This window comes from Rhinopithecus roxellana, chromosome 15 (genome assembly GCF_007565055.1).
Source record: "Rhinopithecus roxellana isolate Shanxi Qingling chromosome 15, ASM756505v1, whole genome shotgun sequence".
NCBI classification, from domain to species: domain Eukaryota; kingdom Metazoa; phylum Chordata; class Mammalia; order Primates; family Cercopithecidae; genus Rhinopithecus; species Rhinopithecus roxellana.
The window spans coordinates 56161426-56181269 of record NC_044563.1 but is presented as its reverse complement, the minus strand read 5'-3'; the positions used below and the strand labels follow the sequence as shown (position 1 = coordinate 56181269).

The 19844-nt window shown below is 38.5% G+C and overlaps 1 protein-coding gene across 2 annotated transcripts in view; it reads left to right on the top strand.

The window, feature by feature from the left end:
• The window catches only part of UVRAG (UV radiation resistance associated), a 335339-nt gene that overhangs the window by 186237 nt on the left and 129258 nt on the right, over nucleotides 1–19844 (top strand). For both annotated transcript variants that reach the window (XM_030917811.1, XM_010366787.1), the window contains 3 exons: nucleotides 8926–9010; nucleotides 12531–12618; nucleotides 14089–14149. In XM_030917811.1, the coding sequence (XP_030773671.1) occupies nucleotides 8926–9010; nucleotides 12531–12618; nucleotides 14089–14149 (234 nt within the window). The remainder of the gene's footprint in view (nucleotides 1–8925; nucleotides 9011–12530; nucleotides 12619–14088; nucleotides 14150–19844) is intronic.

The window sequence follows — 19844 nt, the reverse complement described above, 5'->3', positions numbered from 1 at the left end:
GTCATACAGTTAATGAAAAGTTATTTCTCAGTTTTTAAACTCAAAATATATTTATTTGAAATGATGACAAAATGTGAATTTTATTAGTTTATATGTATTCTGATTTTTTAAATAACCATCTGACAGAAATTCTTAAATAGACTTCTTCAAAATTATTGATATCTGACTTTCAAAAAAATGTCTGGACCTGAGGACAGATTCTTCCTAGGATTTATGCTATTAGCAATAAAAACCAGACAACTTGTGGCAGGGGTAGTTTGGGGAAGAGGCAGGTAAATATGAGTCCTAAGCAAACTTCTGATTTTATTTCAATTTCCATGTAAGTAATTTATTCCAATTAATGTCTTATTTGGTTGTAGGAACGGCAAACTGTCAGATTTTAATCTCTCTTTTTTTCCCATGGAAGGTATAGATATGTAGAAATATGCCACCTGACACAATTGTATATTGGTTTGTCATAATTTTTTCTCCACTTACTCCCAAAATGCACTGGAAGTAACGTTTACAAAAAAAAAAAAAAGTTTACGTTTAGGTGGTTGAACATAAAAGTAAAAAGAGCCGGGCGCAGTGGCTCAAGCCTGTAATCCCAGCACTTTGGGAGGCCGAGACGGGTGGATCACGAGGTCAGGAGATCGAGACCATCCTGGCTAACACGGTGAAACCCCGTCTCTACTAAAAAATACAAAAAAAAAAACTAACCGGGCGAGGTGGCGGGCGCCTGTAGTCCCAGCTACTGGGGAGGCTGACGCAGGAGAATGGCATGAACCCGAGAGGAGGAGCTTGCAGTGAGCTGAGATCCGGCCACTGCACTCCAGACCGGGTGACAGAGCAAGACTCCGTCTCAAAAAAAAAAAAAAAAAAGTAAAAAGAGAGCATATGACTTACAAAGGAAGTAGAAAGAGCATTGATTTTTATTTTTCTGCGTATATGCCCATGTCAATTCATTTTTTCATCATTTGTGGAACGCTTACAAAGAACCAGACATTGCGATTAGAGTCAATTTGGCAGGTGTGATAAATATGTAACAGAAGTATATAGAGGGTACTGTAGGAACACAGAATATAAACATATGAAAATCAGAACAGCAGGTAAAGGAGGTGACACACTGAGCCTAGAAGAGTATACAGTATTGTTCTGACTAGGGGTAGAAGGTGAGACCTTCCAGGTAAAGGGAACAGTTTATACAGAGGCATGGAAGTAGCTTAGGGAATTGTGAGCAATTCCAGTAAAGCTTATTGGGGACAGGCACAAGAATGCAAATGTTAAAAATGAAACTCTCCCCATTTTACAGATGAGGAAAATGAAGTTCAGAGTTGGAACTTGTCTAGAGTCTTGAAAGTAGCATGGGTAGAATTTCAACCTAGATCTTTCTGATTCATAAGTCCATGGGCTTTCTAAATACAGTTCACTGCCTTCCATAGGATCTGCTTATTGTTCTTAAGAACTAATATTAGCTCTGACCTCAGCTGTCAAGCCAATTGTGTAGAGGTATGAAAGGTATCGTTTGTTTTACATTGCCTGTTAATAACGAAGCCTATCAGTTCTATAGGGGAGAAATAAAAATACTCTCTTAGCACTAAATGCAGAGAATAATTTAGTTTCTTATGTGCAAGATATTAAATATCATAATGAAATAAAGTCACTTACAATTTTGCAAAAGTTACAGCAAGAAATATCTGTTAACCCTTGAGAAAGGCAGCATCATAAATCATAGTACAGAAAAGGCATTTCTGCAGGGAGGGAAGCTAAAGTACTCCAAGTATATTGCTTTTTGGTCATCTGACTTAATGTAGAAAACCCAGAAGAATGACAATTTATTGGTTTTAACTGTAATTTTGACAGGAGCTGGCCATTGGCCAGTCTCAGACCAAACTCTGGTGAGAGAGAACCAAGAGTTTGTGTTTTGTTTTGTTGCTGGAAGCAAGATTCATAGTCCTTAGCTATTATATTTATAGGAGCCGACATTGACATTTTGCTATTAAAATTATATTGCCTGACTCGTTTTCTTGCTTAACAGAGAGGCTATCTGATTTAACAGAGTAGAACATTGATATATGCCTCGACAGGGCCAAAGCAGTGTCGGAAGATGGTAAACCGAGCTCCGGCATTTGTGTTCCCTCTTTCCCAATGACCTATTGATGTGATAATAAATATACATATATAAAGAATGAAACCATAGTGCTGGTGGAAACAAAAGAGGATGTCATTGGAATAGCAAAGGTTTTGGCACAGTTCTCAAAGATACAAAGTAAATAGGACTGTTTTGATGAATAAACTAAAGCAGAGAAAAACTGCAGCCTAGAACACAAGTAGAAACAGCTGCAGGCAGGGTTCCTGCTAGAACCATCAGAGGCTTCAAGCTTGGAATTTGCCAGTGTTGAGACCAAGAATTTACTAGAGCAATAATCAGGGTAGTTGAGCCTGTTGGCCCATTCTCCTCCTTGTGTGCATTTGGAGCAACTTTCTATAACATTTGCTATAGCTGCTTTCTAAACGTAATAGATTCTTGACCTGGTTAGGTCCCATGATATAAGTGTTTGACATGATAGAAAGTCGCAGTAGAACCTAAAGAGATTGGACTTTTATAGCCAACCCAGAGGAAAACATGAAAGACAGCTCTACTCAGGAGTGAAATACCTACCCAAAATAAAATCCCAATGTGAAGCTCCCTTTGACAGTTACAGTAATTCAAAGTAAAAGTATACCTTCTCCCAGCATATATACCCAGAAGGGAAGCCTAATTGTCAACAGGACCAGCTCACTTATACTAGTGGCACTAAGGGGTGAGGGCTTTTATGGAAATAAATCTCATAGCTCCGAAGGAAACCTATGCCAGTTGTCTATACTAATCAGTCTAATCACTTATTCATGGGTTTGAAAGGAGCATTAAGGATCATCAGATATTTGAGGAAAACAGCATGAATGAGACCAAGTTGAATAAACAGAATAACTGACCCAAAATAAACAGACAATACAAGGAATGGAGAACTTTAAAAAAAATCAAATTAATATCCTCAGATTTTCCTTCCAGCCTCTGCCTAAGATGTAGGTGGAAGGAGTTTCACTTCTACCCTAAGAATAAAGAAAAAAAAAAAAAAAAAGACACTGGATAATGTACAAAGTCATAACTTTTCCTAAATCCATCAGAAAACTAGGATCTCAAGGCAACCAAGTAGCTTGAGTATAAGGAAAGACAGACAGCCTCCAAGGAGAGATTGGTTGTAAGCACTGATTACTAATGGCAGAGCATGGGAAGAAGTGGGGCTGCTATGTAATAATTGAGCTAAAGGTTTTAACAAATCGTTAATGACCAAGTATGGACTAGTATGTGACTATGGCAGATATAAGGCAGATTTTACCAGCTTACAGTTTCTTCCACATAGACCTCTATTGGAGCTTCACAAGAAAGATTGAGGACAGGTTAGGAAATGTTTGTTCTTCTGCAGGTAATATGTCTTTTTTCTGTGGCTGCCTTGGATATTTTCTCTTCATTTCTGGTTTTCAGCAGTTTGAATATAATGGTCTAGGGGTGTGGTGGAACAAGAAGGAGGGAGGAAAGGAATATGTGTGTTTTCAGGTGGATCACCTGAGGTCAGGAGTTCGAGACCAGCCTGGCCAACATGGTGAAACCCCATTTCTACTAAAAATATAAAAATTATCCAGACATGGTGACAGGTGCCTGTAATCCCAGCTACTGGGGAGGCTGAGGCAGGAGACTAGCTTGAACCCAGGAGATGGAGGTTTCAGTGAGCTGAGGTAGCACCACTGCACTCCAGCCTGGGTGACAGAGTGAGACTCTGCCTCAGAAAAAAAAAAAAAAAGAAAGAAAGAAAAGAAAGAAAAAAATAGATGATCAACTTTCTAAAGCAAAAATAATGGTGTTTGTGGGATTATAGCATACATAAAGTAAAACATATGAAGAATTTGAAAACTGGGAAATGGAAGAATTGAAAGTATACTTTTTTCAGTTTTTTTTTTTTTTTTTTTTTTTTTTTTTGAGATAGCGTCTTATTCTGTTACCCAGGCTGGAGTGCAGTGGTGCCATCTCGGCTCACTGCAGCCTTGGCCTCTTGGGTTCAAGTGATTTTTCTGCCGCAGCCTCCTGAGTAGCTGGGATTAACAGGTGCACGTCACCACACCTGGCTAATTTTTGTATTTTTAGTAGAGATGGAGTTTCACCATGGTGGTCAGGCTGGTCTCGAACTCCTGACCTCATGATCTGCCCGCCTCGGCCTCTCAAAGTGCTGGGATTACAGGTGTGAGCCACTGTGCCCAGCCATATTTTTAGTTTTTTTAATGCTCTACGTGAGGTGGTATAATATTATAAGTTGAATATTTCTAATCAGAAAATCTGAAATCCAAAATATTCCAAAATTTAAAACTTTTTGGGTGCCAACATAATGCTCAAAGGAAATGCTCTTTGGAGCATTTCAGATTTCAGATTTTGGGGTTTAAGATTGTTGAACCAGTATGTATAATGCAAATATTCCAAAATCTGAAAAAAAATTAAATCTAAAACACTTCCCATCCCAAGCATTTCAGATAAGGTATGCTCAACCTGTTTTTGAAGGTAGACTATGCTTAATTAAAGATATATTTTGTGAATTCCTGGGCAGCCAGTAAACATTTTTAAAGAGATTAAAAAATAAGCCAATAGTGAAGAAAAATGAAATACTAAAAAATACTCAATCCAATAGCATTTAAAAAGAGAGAGAGAAGGGAACAAAGAAGAGATGGAACATACTGAAAACAGCTAGCAAAATGGTAGATTTTAATCATAGCAATGTTTATATTAGGTGTAAGTAGTCTGAATATTCTAGTTACAAAAGAGATTGTCCAGATTTGATTTACAACAAAGCAAAAACAAGACCCAAATAAATACTGTCTACAAGAAATCCACTTTGAATATAAAGGTAGATTTATCACCAGGTGTGGTGGCTCACATGTGTAGTCTTAGCACTTCGGAAGGCCAAAGCAGGAGGATTGCTTGAAGCCAGGAATTCGAGACCAGCCTGGGCAACATAGTGAGACTCCATCAACACACACACACACAAACTTAAAAATTCAGGCATGATGCATGCACCTGTATTCCTAGCTACTTAGGAGGCTGAGACAGGAGGATTGCTTGAGTCCAGGAGTTGGAGACTGCAGTAAGCTAAGATTACATCACTGCACACTGCACCATAGCCTGGGCAACAGAGTGAGACCCTGTCTCTTAAAAAAAAAAAGGAAAAAAAGAAAAAAGATAGATTAAAAGTTAAAGGATGGAAAAAGATGTACCATGTAAATAACAGTCAAAATAAAACTGTAGTGTCTATATTAATATCTGGCAAAGTAGACTTCAAAACAAGGATTACTACCTGGAATAAAGAGGGATATTACATCTTGGTGAAGAGGTCCGTTCACCAAAAGACATAACAATTCTAAATAAGTGTGAACATAGCAATATTGTTTTGATATAGATAAAGCAAAAATTGATAGAACTGAAAGGAGAAATAAGTAAATGCACAATTATAGTTAGAAACCACAACACTCATCCTCAGTGATAAAGATAAATAGAGAGAAAATCAGTTAAAAGACATGACTATCAATTTTCTTGACCTAATTGATAGCATACTACTCCACTGAACACTAGCAGAATATGCATTTCTTTCAAGTATACATGGAACATTCAGTTAGACCATATTTGGTACCATAAAACAAATACAAAATAATTAAAATCATACAAAATATGTTTTCTCACCAAAACAGAATAAACTACAAGTTACTAACAGAAAATATCTAGAAAATTCCAAATATTTCTCAGTTACACACTATATATATTATAAACCATGGGTCAAAGAAGAAATCACAAGAAAATTGGAAAGTATTTTGAAATGAATGAAAATGAAAATACAGCATTTGAAGTTTGAGGTAAATTTATAGCATTTGATGCCAATATTAGAAAAGAAAGTCTCCAATCAATAATGTAAGCTTGTATCTTAACAAATTAGAAAAGAAGAGCAAATTAAACCCAAGTCAAATCGAAGGAAGGAAATAATAAAGGCCAATAATCAGTGAAATTGAAAACTGAAAGAGTAGAGGATGTCAGTGAAACCACAAGGTAGTTCCTTGAAAAGATCGCTAAAATTGATAAACCTGTAGCCATATTAACTAAGTAAAAAGAGAGAAAATACAAATTACCAATATCGGGAGTGAGGGGGGACAGCACTACAGATCCTACAGAAATTAAGATTATAATGTAGTATTTTAAAAAACATGATGGTAACATCTCACAAGGACATTAGAGGCAGGTTGAAGAGAGTCCCACTGGCTGAATCTGGGATCACTTAAGCACCAAATAATTATGTACAGTAATAAGTTACAAATCATTGAAAAATAAAAAGGAATTAATGATACTGTACTGATAATGGATAGTTAATAGAGAAGACGGGGGACTCCTGCTTAGAGAAGAATGCTGAGTGCTGACTGATAATTATGGAGGAATTACTGAAGTTGGAATATTATTTTTCAGCATTTGTAGTAGAGATTGATTTAAACAGAAACTATTAAACTCATTCTAGGGAGAAATTTACATGAGAAGCAGGATGTGTGCATGCTCTTAAACATAGACATCATTGCTTCCAGATATGATACCCTTAGAAGGACACAACATCAGTCATGTAGTATTCAGGTTAGTAATATAAAACCTGAACAACCCTTGTAGAGCTTGAGTATACCATTGCCTCAGTATAATTACTTATTTTGAAGTGACTTTTAGAATTTAGGTTGAGTTTTCTGAAGTATCTTCAAATACTTAGTTTTTCTCTATCTGACCCTAAATAACCCAAACTGCTTCAGTTTTATTTCAGAGCCCACTCCTGTGGAACCAATAAGCTGTATTACCTTTCATAGAGAAATGAATGTGATGTGTTACATTTTAACCTATTTGTTAGCTGGTTAGGATATTTTTAAAAATTTCCTTTTTACCACATTGCAAGGAATTTTCTTTTTTCTTTTTTTTTTTTTTTTGAGACCCGGAGTCTCGCTCTGTCGCCCAGGCTGGAGTGCAGTGGCCAGATCTCAGCTCACTGAAAGCTCCACCTCCCGGGTTCACGCCATTCTCCTGCCTCAGCCTCCCGAGTAGCTGGGACTACAGGCGCCCGCCACCTCGCCTGGCTAGTTTTTTGTGTTTTTTAGTAGAGACGGGGTTTCACCGTGTTAGCCAGGATGGTCTTGATCTTGTGACCTCGTGATCCACCTGTCTCGGCCTCCCAAAGTGCTGGGATTACAGGCTTGAGCCACCGCGCCCGGCCAAGGAATTTTCTTGAGGGGAGGTCATGTAACAACATATTCTAGAGTCTTCTGAACTGAGGAGGGGGACACTTATTTGTGTTTTGAAGCCCAGATCTGTCTTTGGTCCCTATTTGTGGTCTTGTTAACACTGTTTGAGTTGAGGCAGCCTAATTTATCTGGGATGAAGAATGATACGGCACGTTTCTCTAGTGGTAGAAGAATTCATATACTTTCTGATGAAGTATGTGGGGGTAGAGGTTGTCAACCTAAAGGTCTTAAAAAATCACTAAGGTGAAGATTTGGGAAGAAGTTATATTGTGGGCTGAAAAGTTGTGTTTCTTGGTTAAATTCTTTTGGGGTCCGAGTTCCCAACTTACTGGTCTTCATAGCACATTGAAAGAGAAGCGTGCTTAAATATGTTGGGAAGGCCGGGTACTGTAGCTCGCACCTGTAATCCTAGCTCTTTGGGAGGCCACGGCAGGCAGATGGCTTGAGCTCAGGAGTTCAAGATCAACCTGGACAACATAGTGACCCTATCTCTACAAAAAATACAAAAATTAGTTGGGCACTGTGACATGTGCCTGTTGTCCCAGCTACTCAGGAGGCTGAGGCAGGAGGATCACCTCAGCTTGGGGAAGTTGAGGCTGCATTTAGCTCTGGTCATGCCACACTGTATTCCAGCTTGGGCAACAGAGAGAAGCCCTGTCTTTAAAAAAAAAAAAGGGGGGGGGGAGAATTGAGGTATGAGGGTATCATTTAAAATGTGAAATATTCCTGTAATTCACATTCATGGAGTTAAATTTTATACAACTATAACTCAGGTTATCTGTCATCATGTGAAAATAGTTGAAAAATCAAAATACACATTTCCTATACACTATGATTTTCACTAAAATACTGATTTTTGGGGGGGGGGGGGGGTTGTGTGGAGACAGAGTCGTGTTCTATTTCCCAGGCTGGAATGCAGTGTCACAATCTTGGCTCACTGCAACCTCCACCTCCCAGGTTCAAGCGATTTCCAGCTAATTTTTGTATTTTCAGTAGAGATGGGGTTTCACCATGTTAGCCAGGCTGGTCTCGAACTCCTGACCTCAAATGATCTGCCAGCCTTGGCCTCCCAAAGTGCTGGGATTACAGGCATGAGCCACCGTGCCCGGCCTAAAGTAATGATATATATGAGAAAGATGACAGTTCATAAAAACTGCTTATATTTATCAACTATAGTTTAGTAGTCAAAATACAGGTACTTTTTTACTCTTTTTTAAAATATACTTTCAGTAATGTTATTCTGTAGCATTTTTGGTTGGAAAGGAATTAACCACTCATTTTTTTAAAGTGAAGTCTGAATTTTGATATCTTATCAATCGCTGACCGTCTTTCTCAGTCAGTAATTGAGAAATATCTATAGGCAGAGAGTCTTAGGCGTATACTCTTAGGCTTCTGCCAGAGGCTGGACTTGTGTGAAAATTGGACCAATAGGGAAGTTTATTCTAGCTCCTCTCCCCAGAAGATCTCTGTACTCAATCCACTTTCCCTAACTCTTTAACTCTTTTTATTTCCCCCTCACAGTCAGGGATTTGGCTTGGCCTCTGGTTGTGATTGAGTAATCCTATGTTACATATGGAATTGTCTCCTTCCTTTTCTTTCTAGGAAGTGCATTTTCAGCTGAGCATCTCAAACTTCAACTCCAGAAGGAATCCCTAAATGAGCTGAGGAAGGAGTGCACTGCGAAAAGGTAAGTGCACACTGAGAAGAACTGCTGGGAATGTGGAGTTTACCATGAGGATAGATTTGAAAAAGTAGCATTCTTTAAAACTGCTGGTATTAATTTATAGTCCATATACCTTAGTAACACATTTGTTTATTCAACACATATTCATTAATTAGGCACCTACTGTGTGTCATTCACTGTGCCAGAGGTTAGTTATGAAAGCTCCTAGTATGTAGTTATAATCAGAAACATGAACACTATCTGAGTTTCTCAGGCCACAGCATCATGGTTTAATGTTTGAATTTCTTCCTCCTGTCTTCTACATGCAGTTTAGCTTATAGATTTTTTTTCAATAATTTTTTCAGATTTACTCCTGCTTGTCGTTAGCTGGTTTGAATTACTTCAGCAATTTGATTATCTCTCTAACATCAGTCTCTTCATCTTTCCAGATTGTTCTCCATGCTACTATCAGAACTCTCCTCTTAAAATACTATTTTTACCTTGTTTTTTGTCTTCTTTTTTTTTTAAAACTTGGAGAAACATTTCATTCATTCATCCATTCATTCATTCATTCATTCATTCATTCATAGACAGGGTCTCACTGTGTCACCCAAGGCTTGAGTGCAGTAGTACAGTCATAGCTCACTATGGCCTTGAACTTCTGGCCTCAAGTGATCCTCCACCTCAACCTCCGAAAGTGCTGGGATTACAGGTGTGAGCCATCATGCCTGATTTTTATCTTCTTAATATGGTGATCCTTTTGCTTAACTTTCAAATATCCTTTAATAAATTGGCACTATGCAACTGTAGTTAATTTTAGTCGTTCTCCCAACATTCATTTAACAAATGCCAATCATTTTTCTCTTCATTTTTTCCAACATTTGCTTAATTCATTGGTGCCTCAGTTGCTTTGCTCATCTTCACTTGCTTTTCCTGGAAAGTCCATCCATCTTGCACTTTTCTTCAAAAAAGTTTAGTAGCACTTGGGGATTCGAAAATGCTAGACCGGCTGGGCACGGTGGCTCACACTTGTAATCCCAGCACTTTGGGAGGCCGAGGCAGGCAGATCATGAGGTCAGGAGATCGAGACCATCCTGGCTAACACAGTGAAACCCTCTCTCTACTAAAAATACAAAAAATTAGCCAGGCATGGTGGCAGGCACGGATAGTCCCAGCTACTTGGGAGGCTGAGGCAGGAGAATGGTGTGAGCTGGGGAGGCGGAGCTTGCAGTGAGCCAAGATCGCACCACTGCACTCCAGCCTGGACGACAGAGCGAGACTCCATCTCAAAAACAAATAAATAAAATAAAATAAAATAAAAAAAGTGCTAGACCTAGAGAGAAAACCATAGAGAGTATCTATTCTAATTCTCTCAATTTGCAGATAGGAAGGCAGTGCTCTGGTAAGTTACTATTTGTCCAACTCACTAGCAAAGCCAGGGCTAGATCCCATTATGTCTTCAGTGCTGTTTTAGATAAGAAAAATACCAGTGATTTTAGTACTGTTACACACCACTCAATACAACGCTTTTGACATTAGATTCTCCAGCACACCCTCACTGTATATCTTATAATTTAATTCAGTTCTCACTCTGTCTTCCTGCAAATAGTATCAGATCCCACAGAATTAAGGACTCATTCCCACAAGACTGCCTCACCACGTCAGATGCCAGTTGGCAAGCCCCAGGTTGTGACCTGTGCTTCTGATTGACCTGCTTTAAATAGAGGTTCCCACAACCCACTCCTTGGATTCGATTAATTTGCTAGAGCAGCTCACAGAACTCAGAGACACATTTACTTAACCCTCACTGGTTTATTATAGAGGACATTACAAAAGATACAGATGAACAAGTTGGAAGAGATGCACAGGGCAAGGTATTGGGGAGGGAGCATGGAGCTTCCAGGTCCTGTCTGTGCACATCAGTCTCCAGACACCGCCAGTCTAGAAGCTCATTAAATCTTGTTGTGCAAGAGTTTGCACAGGTCTCGATCTCCAGCCCTCTTCTCAGAGTTTGGTGGGTGGGGAAGAAAGTCCAACCTTCTAATCTCTTGGTCTTTCTAGTGACCAGTTCCATCCTGAGGCTGTCTAGGAGCCCCTGCCTTAATATATCTCATTAGCATAAACTCTGGTGTGATCAAAAGGGGCTCATAATGAATAGCAAAAGACTCTCTTACTGTTCAGGAAATTCCAAGGTTTTTTAGGTGCTCCGTGATAAGAACCAGGGACAAAGACCATATATATGTCATGTTATACCACAGTGTTCTTTGCATTATACGATAGGTTTTTTACACTCTGACCTACAGTTTCTCCTAAATTCCTTTTGTTCTTAAATTCTTGACACAGTTGATCAGGCATCTTACTTTACAGGTATTTTACCTATTGGTCATGTTTCTTAAGTAGTGCAAGAGAAAAGCTGGTGCCAGGCACAGTGTCTCATGCCTGTGATCCCAGCACTTTGGGAGGCTGAGATGGGCAGATAGCTTGAGCCTAGGAGTTTTAGACCAGCCTGGGCAACATGGTGAAACTCTGTCTCTGCAAAAAATACGAAAATTAGCTAGGCATGGTTGAGCGCACCTGTCGTCCCGGCTTCTCAGGAAGCTGAGGTGGGAGGATCACCTGAGCCTGGGAAGATTGAGGCTGCAATGAGCCAAGATTATGCCACTACTCCAGCCTGAGTGACAGAGTGAGACCCCATCTCAAAAAAAAGAAAAAAAAGAGAGAGAGAGAAGGGTAATTTCATGCTATAGCTTTTTATTTGTTATTTTTAACTTTTTTTCTCACAGTCCAACGTGTTGGTTTTTGAGGTAATTCTAATATGTAATTTTGAGTGAAATATAGAACACTTTTTGAGGAAATACCATCCAGATCTATCTTGAAATCAAATTGGCCTCATTAAATTAACTCTGAAATCTTGGTCAGATTACTCAGACTCTCCAAATATTGTTTCCTTTTTTATAAATAGATATAAATAATATTAACCTACTAGAGTTTTTATAATAACTAAATAAGGCCATTTGTACCCTTTACATTTCTTTTTTTCAAAGACAGTGTCTTGCTCTGGTGCCTAGGCTGGAGTGCAGTGGCATGATCAGGGCTCGCTACAGCTTCAACCTCCCAGGCCCCAGCAGTCCTCCTTCATCAGCCTCCCAGGTAGCTGGGACCACAGGCATACGCCACCAAGCCAAGCTAATTTTTTTATTTTTATAGAGATGGGATCTCCCTATATTGCCCAGGCTGGTCTTGAACTCCTGGGCCTCCCAAAGTGCTAGGATTATGGGAGTGAGCCACCACTCCCAGCCCCCTTTACATTTCTTAGCATGGTACTAATCATACAGAGTAGCACACAGTGTGTAGTTAGCTTGATTGATACTGTTTGGAGATAGGTCAAGACTTATGGTAGCTATTATTTATGCTTCTACTTCGGAGTTTCTGTGGCCTATTACAGACGGCATAATCTTTCTTTGCATTAATTGTATGGAAATAAATGTTACAAAGCAGGCAAGCATATATTTTTTAATAAATGTATTTTTTCTTTCCTCATTAGAGAACTCTTTTTGAAGACTAATGCTCAGTTGACAATTCGTTGCAGGCAATTACTCTCTGAGCTTTCCTACATTTACCCTATTGATTTGGTAAGTTTCAAATTTTCTGAAAATATTTTTATTTTTGGCTTAATCTATGCCAAATTTAGTTGGCTTAATCTATGCTTAATCTATGCTCTGTCATGATTCATTCAGGAGCTAATGTCTGTTTAAATCATAGATTTAGACTTGTTTGCTCTTAGGTTCTACTATTTCATTTATATCACTTTGGTGGTGGGATGCATTCATCATCTGAAAGACTGCCAAATTATTTTGGTTTCTTTAGGATCTTTTTACTTAACCACATTATCCATTATCACCATTTCTTCCTTTTTTTTTGTTTTTTTGAGACAGAGTCTCGCTCTGTTGCCCAGGCTGAAGTGCAGTGATGCGATCTCGGCTCATTGCAAGTCCGCCTCCTGGATTCACGCCATTCTCCTGCCTCAGCCTCCCGAGTAGCTGGGGCTACAGGTGCCCCCACCATGCCCAGCTAATTTTTTTTTTTTTAGACAGAGTCTCTCTCTGTCGCCAGGCTGGAGTGCAGTGGCATGATCCTGGCTCACTGCAACCTCTGACTCCCTGGTTCAAGTGATTCTTCTGCCTCAGTCTCCTGAGTAGGTAGGATTACAGGCATATGCCACCACGTGCAGCTAATTTTTGTATTTTTAGTAGAGCCGGGGTTTCACCATGTTGGCCAGGATGGTCTCGTGATCTGTCTGCCTCGGCCTCCTAAAGGGCTGGGATTATAGACGTGAGCCACAGCGCCCGGCCAATTTTTTTGTACTTTTAGTAGAGACAGGGTTTCACTGTGTTAGCCAGGATGGTCTCGATCTCCTGACCTTGTGATCCACCCGCCTCGGCCTCCCAAAGTGCTGGGATTACAGGTGTGAGCCATGGCACCTGGCCCATTATCATCATTTGTGACACATATGTACAAATATATGTGTACTGCTTTAAAAATATGATTGATAATTTTCATGTATTAGTGTTACTTAAGATATTCCTGGGTTAACTGTCAGGCTATTAGGGTTTTGAGCCTAGTTTCTTAGAAGGAGTGAAAAAAGGAAAACTTTAATAAAATTGATTAGAATTATTTTTCAGAGAACTAAATCTGCTAAATTTGATAGTTTTCTCTTTAATGACAAGTTATTTAAAAGACTAATTTTCAGAGAAGAATGCTAATAGGATTTGAGTTTGCTTATAGAATTTTATTAAACCATTTATATATGTGAATGAACCAAGGATATTTTTATGATGATAATTTTACATGGCTTTTTCCTTGGACATAAGGTCTTAAATGTTATTATAGAAAATGTTAAGTATATGTAAATGTAGGGAGACAGTAGAATGAATCATCATGTATTCATCATCCAGCTTCAACAATTATGATAATACTTGGAATTTAGAACAGTGTTTTAAGTCAGCACAAACCTACTGACTTAGAGTTTGTTTGAGATTTGACATTTGACTTAGCGGTTGTTTGCTTTATTTATTAATTTTATTCTTTAATTAAATTCACAGAATGAACATAAGGATTACTTTGTATGTGGTGTCAAGTTGCCTAATTCTGAGGACTTCCAAGGTATTTTATTTTTTATTTTGAAGATTTGGTATATATTAATATATGGAAATAGAATATCTTGAAATGCTCTTTGCCTAGCACTTTATCCAAAAGAATTTTTGGACCTTCTGTCCTTTCCCAATTGCAAGTATGTATGTCAGACTCCTTGATAGGAGATAGAATGTTAGTTCTGATCATAGAAAAATAATTACTGAACTTTATATTAGAAATTTAAAAGAAAATAGTTTTTAAATGGACTTTAAGCAAATTAGGCGGTAGGGGTTCTTAAGAATACAAATAATTGCCCTTCCTTTTGGTTCGATTTTTATGAAAAATTTGTGTGTGTTTGGGAGCAGAGGAACAGCAAACAAAATCTGTTCTGTTACTCTTTAGAAAGTCATATTACTGCTGACCTGAAAAGTATTTGAAAATTTAATTTTGTGAAGTTTCCATTACCACAGGCTTAATTTGTTATACTACCATTTTTCTTATCTTTTAACTGAAAATAAATAAATTACATTAAAAGTATTATAGAATATGATCCTTAGTAATTTCTATATTTTAAAATCTTTTGCTTTTCCTACTCACTTTGCAAATATTCCAAAGAATTTATTTTCTTTGGCATATCAGTGATTATTTTTATTGTTAGCAAAGTGGGTTCTTTTCCCTTAGGCTAAACAATGCTTTGAGGCCTACTAAATATCTTTATAGATTATTCCCAAAGCCAGCATATTATCTACTTGAGAAGTTACTGAAGAAGAGAGCATTGCTAGTTTTGATCAGGACTTTCGTTTTCCTATAAAGAAGCTGTTGTTATTGGTGATCATTTAACATCTAAGAGTGTTTTGTTACCCCGTTGGGCCCTTACTTGTAAGTACTTTGGATGTGATAAAAGGAGAGTGATAAACCAGGAGCTGGAAAACCTGTGTTCGAGTCCTGATTGCCCTTCTGTAAACCATGTAATTTGGAACAAGTCATGTAACCTTTGAGTTGATTTCCTAATTGATTGAATGAACTATTAATTTATGCCCTACCTGTCTTATATGATTGTTGTGAAAAATTAAGTGAGGTATACCAATAGCTATAAATACATAAGATTTTGCCTAATCTTTAATACTCACAAAAACAAACAAAGGGATCCTATAAGGAAAATGGTATTCAGTAACTTGCTTGAGACCACAAAGCCAGGTAATACTATAGCTGGGATTTGTCTGGTTTCCATTTCATAGTGCTCCCTCAGCTATCTGTAAGACACTCATAGAAATGTGTTTTGATGTTAATTTTAGGCAAAGTTGTGGTGTCTTGAAGCCCATGGTGCATCATTTTCCTCATTTAGTAAACATATTGAATACTTCTGTCCCGTACCAGTTTCCTGGGATACAGAACATCATTCATTGAAAAAAATGTTCATTGAACATCCAAATGCCAGGCACTGTGCCTTTGAGGATACGATGATGCAGAAAGTAAACATGTTTTCTCCTTCCATGGAGCTTACTGGGAGAGACAGCCAATAAACAAGAAAATAAGTAACTAGCAAGTATTTAATAGAGGAATATGCTATCCCAGAGAATGGAAGAAACGGCTTTAGATAAAGCAGTCAGAGAAGACCTCTCTAAGGAGAAGTATAAAATTGAAGGCTAAAAGGAGCCAACTATGCTGCAGCTGGGGGAAGAGCATTTCTGGGAGACGTGTCAGCAAGTACAAAAGTGATGATGAAGGAGAAATGGGCTTGGCATCTCTCAAAAAACTCAGGGTTGGCGGAATGTGAGAAAAGACTTGTATTTTGGGTAAATCATGTAATCTTTCAGCTTAATTTCTTATAAAATAAGATATCTATATCTGTAATTTCTTGTGATGATTGAATGAAATAACATTTGAAAAGGCTTTTCATATAGGAGGTACTCAATAAATATAATCGGAATTAGTTGCAAAAGAGAGAGGAAGGAAGGACAGAAAAGACCAGACATGTGCAGCTGGAGCGTAGTGAGCGAGGGAAGAGCTACTTTAGAGGAGGTAGGAGACGGCAGCCAGGGCCTTGAGGTCACGGTAAGGAGTTGGTATTTAATTCTCAAGGAAGTAGGAAATGCCTGAGGGACTTCAAGAAGCGGAATGGCATGAGCTGAGTTAGGCTTTTAAAAGTCACTCTGGCTGCTAAATACAGAATGATTTGAAGGGGGCAGTCAGGGAAGCAGGAATATCAGGAGTGGTGGTCTGATTACTCTGAGATGTGTCTTGCTTCTATTTTGTTTTCTTTGAAATTCCTTCTCTCCTAGTTTTTCATAGCTTTTATAGTTATCTACACTTAGAATGCCCAACAAGCCGAATACAGTCTCCCTACCCTTTAATTAGTGTAGCTTTTTAGTGCAGTTGTTGAAAAACAAAATGTGAGATAAAATGAAATAAATGTTTAATTTTACTATAAGGTCCTGTTCATTCCCCATCACCCTTAGGAATCAGAAATTTTAAGAAGCACCTGCAGTAATACTGGACTTTAAAAATCTTATGTTGGTCAGGCGCTGTGGCTCATGCCTGTGGTTCTAGCACTTTGGGAGGCCGAAGTGTGCAGATCATTTGAGGTCAGGAGTTTGAGATCAGCCTGACCAACATAGTGAAACCCTGTTTCTACTAAAAATACAAAAAATTAGCTGGGTATGGTGGCACATGCCTGTAATCTCAGCTATTTGGGAGGCTGAGGCACAAGAATCACTTGAACCCAGAGGCGAAGGTTGCAATGAGCTGAGATTGCGCCACTGCACTTAGCCTGAGCGACAGAGCGAGACTCTGTCTAACAAAAGCAAAAACAAAAAATCTTATGTTAGTATCCTGCAAGGCACTTCCATTTACTAAATGTATTGAGTGTTCTGTGTATGTCATCCACGGTGCCAGGTGTTGAGGATGTAAGAGATGGTTAAGACATTGATACTGCCTCAGTGAGATTATAGTGCAGTTGAGGATACCAGATTTGTAATCCAGACAATCAATAAGTATTTATTGAATTCATACTCTGTGTCAGGCACTTAGAAGTTTATAGCAGGTATATGGTACTCAAAAAAGTGAGATCAATCACTTCTATCAGGAGGGGATTAGGAAAACTTACAGAGAAGATGATTTCAGTGTCTTAAGAAATAGAATGATGTTTTCCAGTAGAAAAAAGAGTAAGAAGACATTTTAGGCTGGTAGAAATATAGTAACATAGGCTGGGCGTGGTGGGTCATGCCTGTAATCCTAGCACTTTGGGAGACCGAGGTGGGAGGACTGCTGGCGACCAGGAGTTTGAGGCTGTAGTGAGCTATGATTGTGCCACTGCACTCCAGTCTGGGCGACAGAGTGAGAACCCATTTCAACATAGAAAATAAAAAAGGGAAAGAAATATAATAACATGGAACATCATGATGTTCTCACATTTACCCTAATTCTCACAACTGTGAGAATTAATTCTATCTGTTAGGAAAGAAATTTACCCTAATTAAAAAAAAAAAAAAGAAAAGAAAAGAAAAAGAAAATTGAAGCGCAGAGAGATTAATTTTTTTCAAGGAGTCATATTAACCAGTGATAAACCTAAGATTATTCCTGGTCTGCCTGATTCTAAGATTCGTATAATTCCTGCCACAATGCAGTTTTCTTCCTCGCTTTGAATAATAACCTCTTTAAACCCGTGACAACTTTTTAGTATTCTATAGCAGCTGCTTTCTGGGAGAGCCTCTAGTGAAGGAACTCCAAGCTGGTTATTCTGTGATATTCATGAGACTTTGCTGGGATAGCCTTTATGCTGCATGGGGTGATACTGTTTGGGAAACTCCACCGTAGTGCTCCAACATTATTGTGCTTTTCTAAATGGGTAAGTTACTGCTGGAGTATGCCAAGGAGACCTGGACACAGTGGGAGAAAATTGTCCAGTGAAGGGTGTTCATCTGAGTTCCACTGACCGAGACATTTAGCCTGAAAAAAAATGTTTGTGTGCGTGTGTGTGTTTAAGTAATCCATAACACGAGAGCCTTTTGTGGTAATGAGACCCAGATTTCCTTCTGTGTCTGTATCCCTTTATGCAGGCATGATTTCTTGGAAAGGAGAGTCCATATGTCAAACAGTGTCTCATTGAGAACATGGAATGATTCCATAGATGCTGTGGCAGTGATTAGAGTCTTAAATATTTTGTCCTGTCTGGATCAGTGGGTGCTTGGTTCCTTAACAAATCAGCTGCCTCAGTGATTGGGAAGGCAGGATGGTAAGAGCTTTTAGATCACTTATTGTACTTGGATGCGTTTGAATATTAATAGTTTCTCCAACATATAAATCAAAGGAACATTTGAATTAATTTATAATGTTGTCATGGCCATTGTGTGTTTGTGGAATTTGTTGTCATAAAAAGTATACAAAAGCTGCAGCCTTGAGTGGTTACCTACATTTTAAAAATAAACCAGGAATATTTATTATGAGGAAACTGTGGGTTTTTATTTTATTTTCAAGCCCCTTAAAACTTTGTTGGAATTAGCATCTTTTTCACATACCTGAGTCTTAAGGTTCATTCTTGTTTCTCCCTGGACCCTCCACTCGTGCTCCAACTTCTCACTAACAAAACTATCGTCTGTGACCTTTCTAACCCCTAGAACAGCGTAAGGTACACAAACCTCTGCTCTGCCTTAGGTGTTAGGGACGTCATTAATGCTTACTGGAAAAGCACACCCCAGAGAGCTGGGTTTTGGCTGTTGCAGGTACAAATCTTTCAGATCTTGCAATGCTGGAAACCTTAAACCTTTTGGTTTTTTAGCTAAAGTGATTGCCAACAGAATGTGACATCTGAGGTTGCATGGTCTGAAATAGCCATAATGAACCACATGAGCTCACATTTTCCCACTGGAGATTCAGTGGTCTTGGGGTGATAAAAGTGACTTCCCTACCAGGAGGTGGTTTTCCTTTTGAGGGTATTGGAATACCCTTGGGCCCTGTAATGCTTCACCCGTGGTCCTTTTAAAATGCTTTTTAATATAAAGCTTCAATATTGGAAATCTAACACCACAATGTTTAACACTGAGGCTGTGATGGAGCCCTGTGGCCTGGAATGGGAAACCTAGAATTTTTAATAGGTGGAGTGGGAAGACTTGTGGCAAGAATGGTGAGTGTGAATAACCTGAATCAAAGCTGATTTCCAATATTATTCAATTTTCAGTGTGTGCTATTTATTTTTGTTTTTTGTGTGCGGACTTCTCTTAGAGATGCCTTTTTGTCTTTAAACAAAATTGTTTTGTTCATTGGTGGGAGGTGATGTTAGAAAACTAACTTTTTGTTCTTTTAATAGAGATGTGGACGTAGTCTCAAAATACACAAATATAATTCTTTGGCAGTCCTCCTTTCATAATATGGGAAAAATGTAGATGCTTGAATGTTTAGCATTAGACAGATATTTTTCGAATATTCATTGTTTGCATTTGACCTGCTTGAAAGGCTAATGTAAGAGGCCTGCTGCTTTCTGGAAGTTTTCAGGTCCTCTTCTGTCAGGTCATATAGGAAAGGAAAAGCTTTGTATAAAGCACATAGGGGAAAGTTGCAACTTAGCATAGTATTATCTGTCTTTGAGTCCTCCTCCTCTTCTTCTTCTTTCCCTCTCCCTTCAAAAGGTTGTTATTGAAGATCAAGTCCTTTTACTGACAGGAATATTTTAAATTTGATAAGACCTAATCTTTATGGAAAGCACAAGGCAGAATTCAGTGACCTGTGA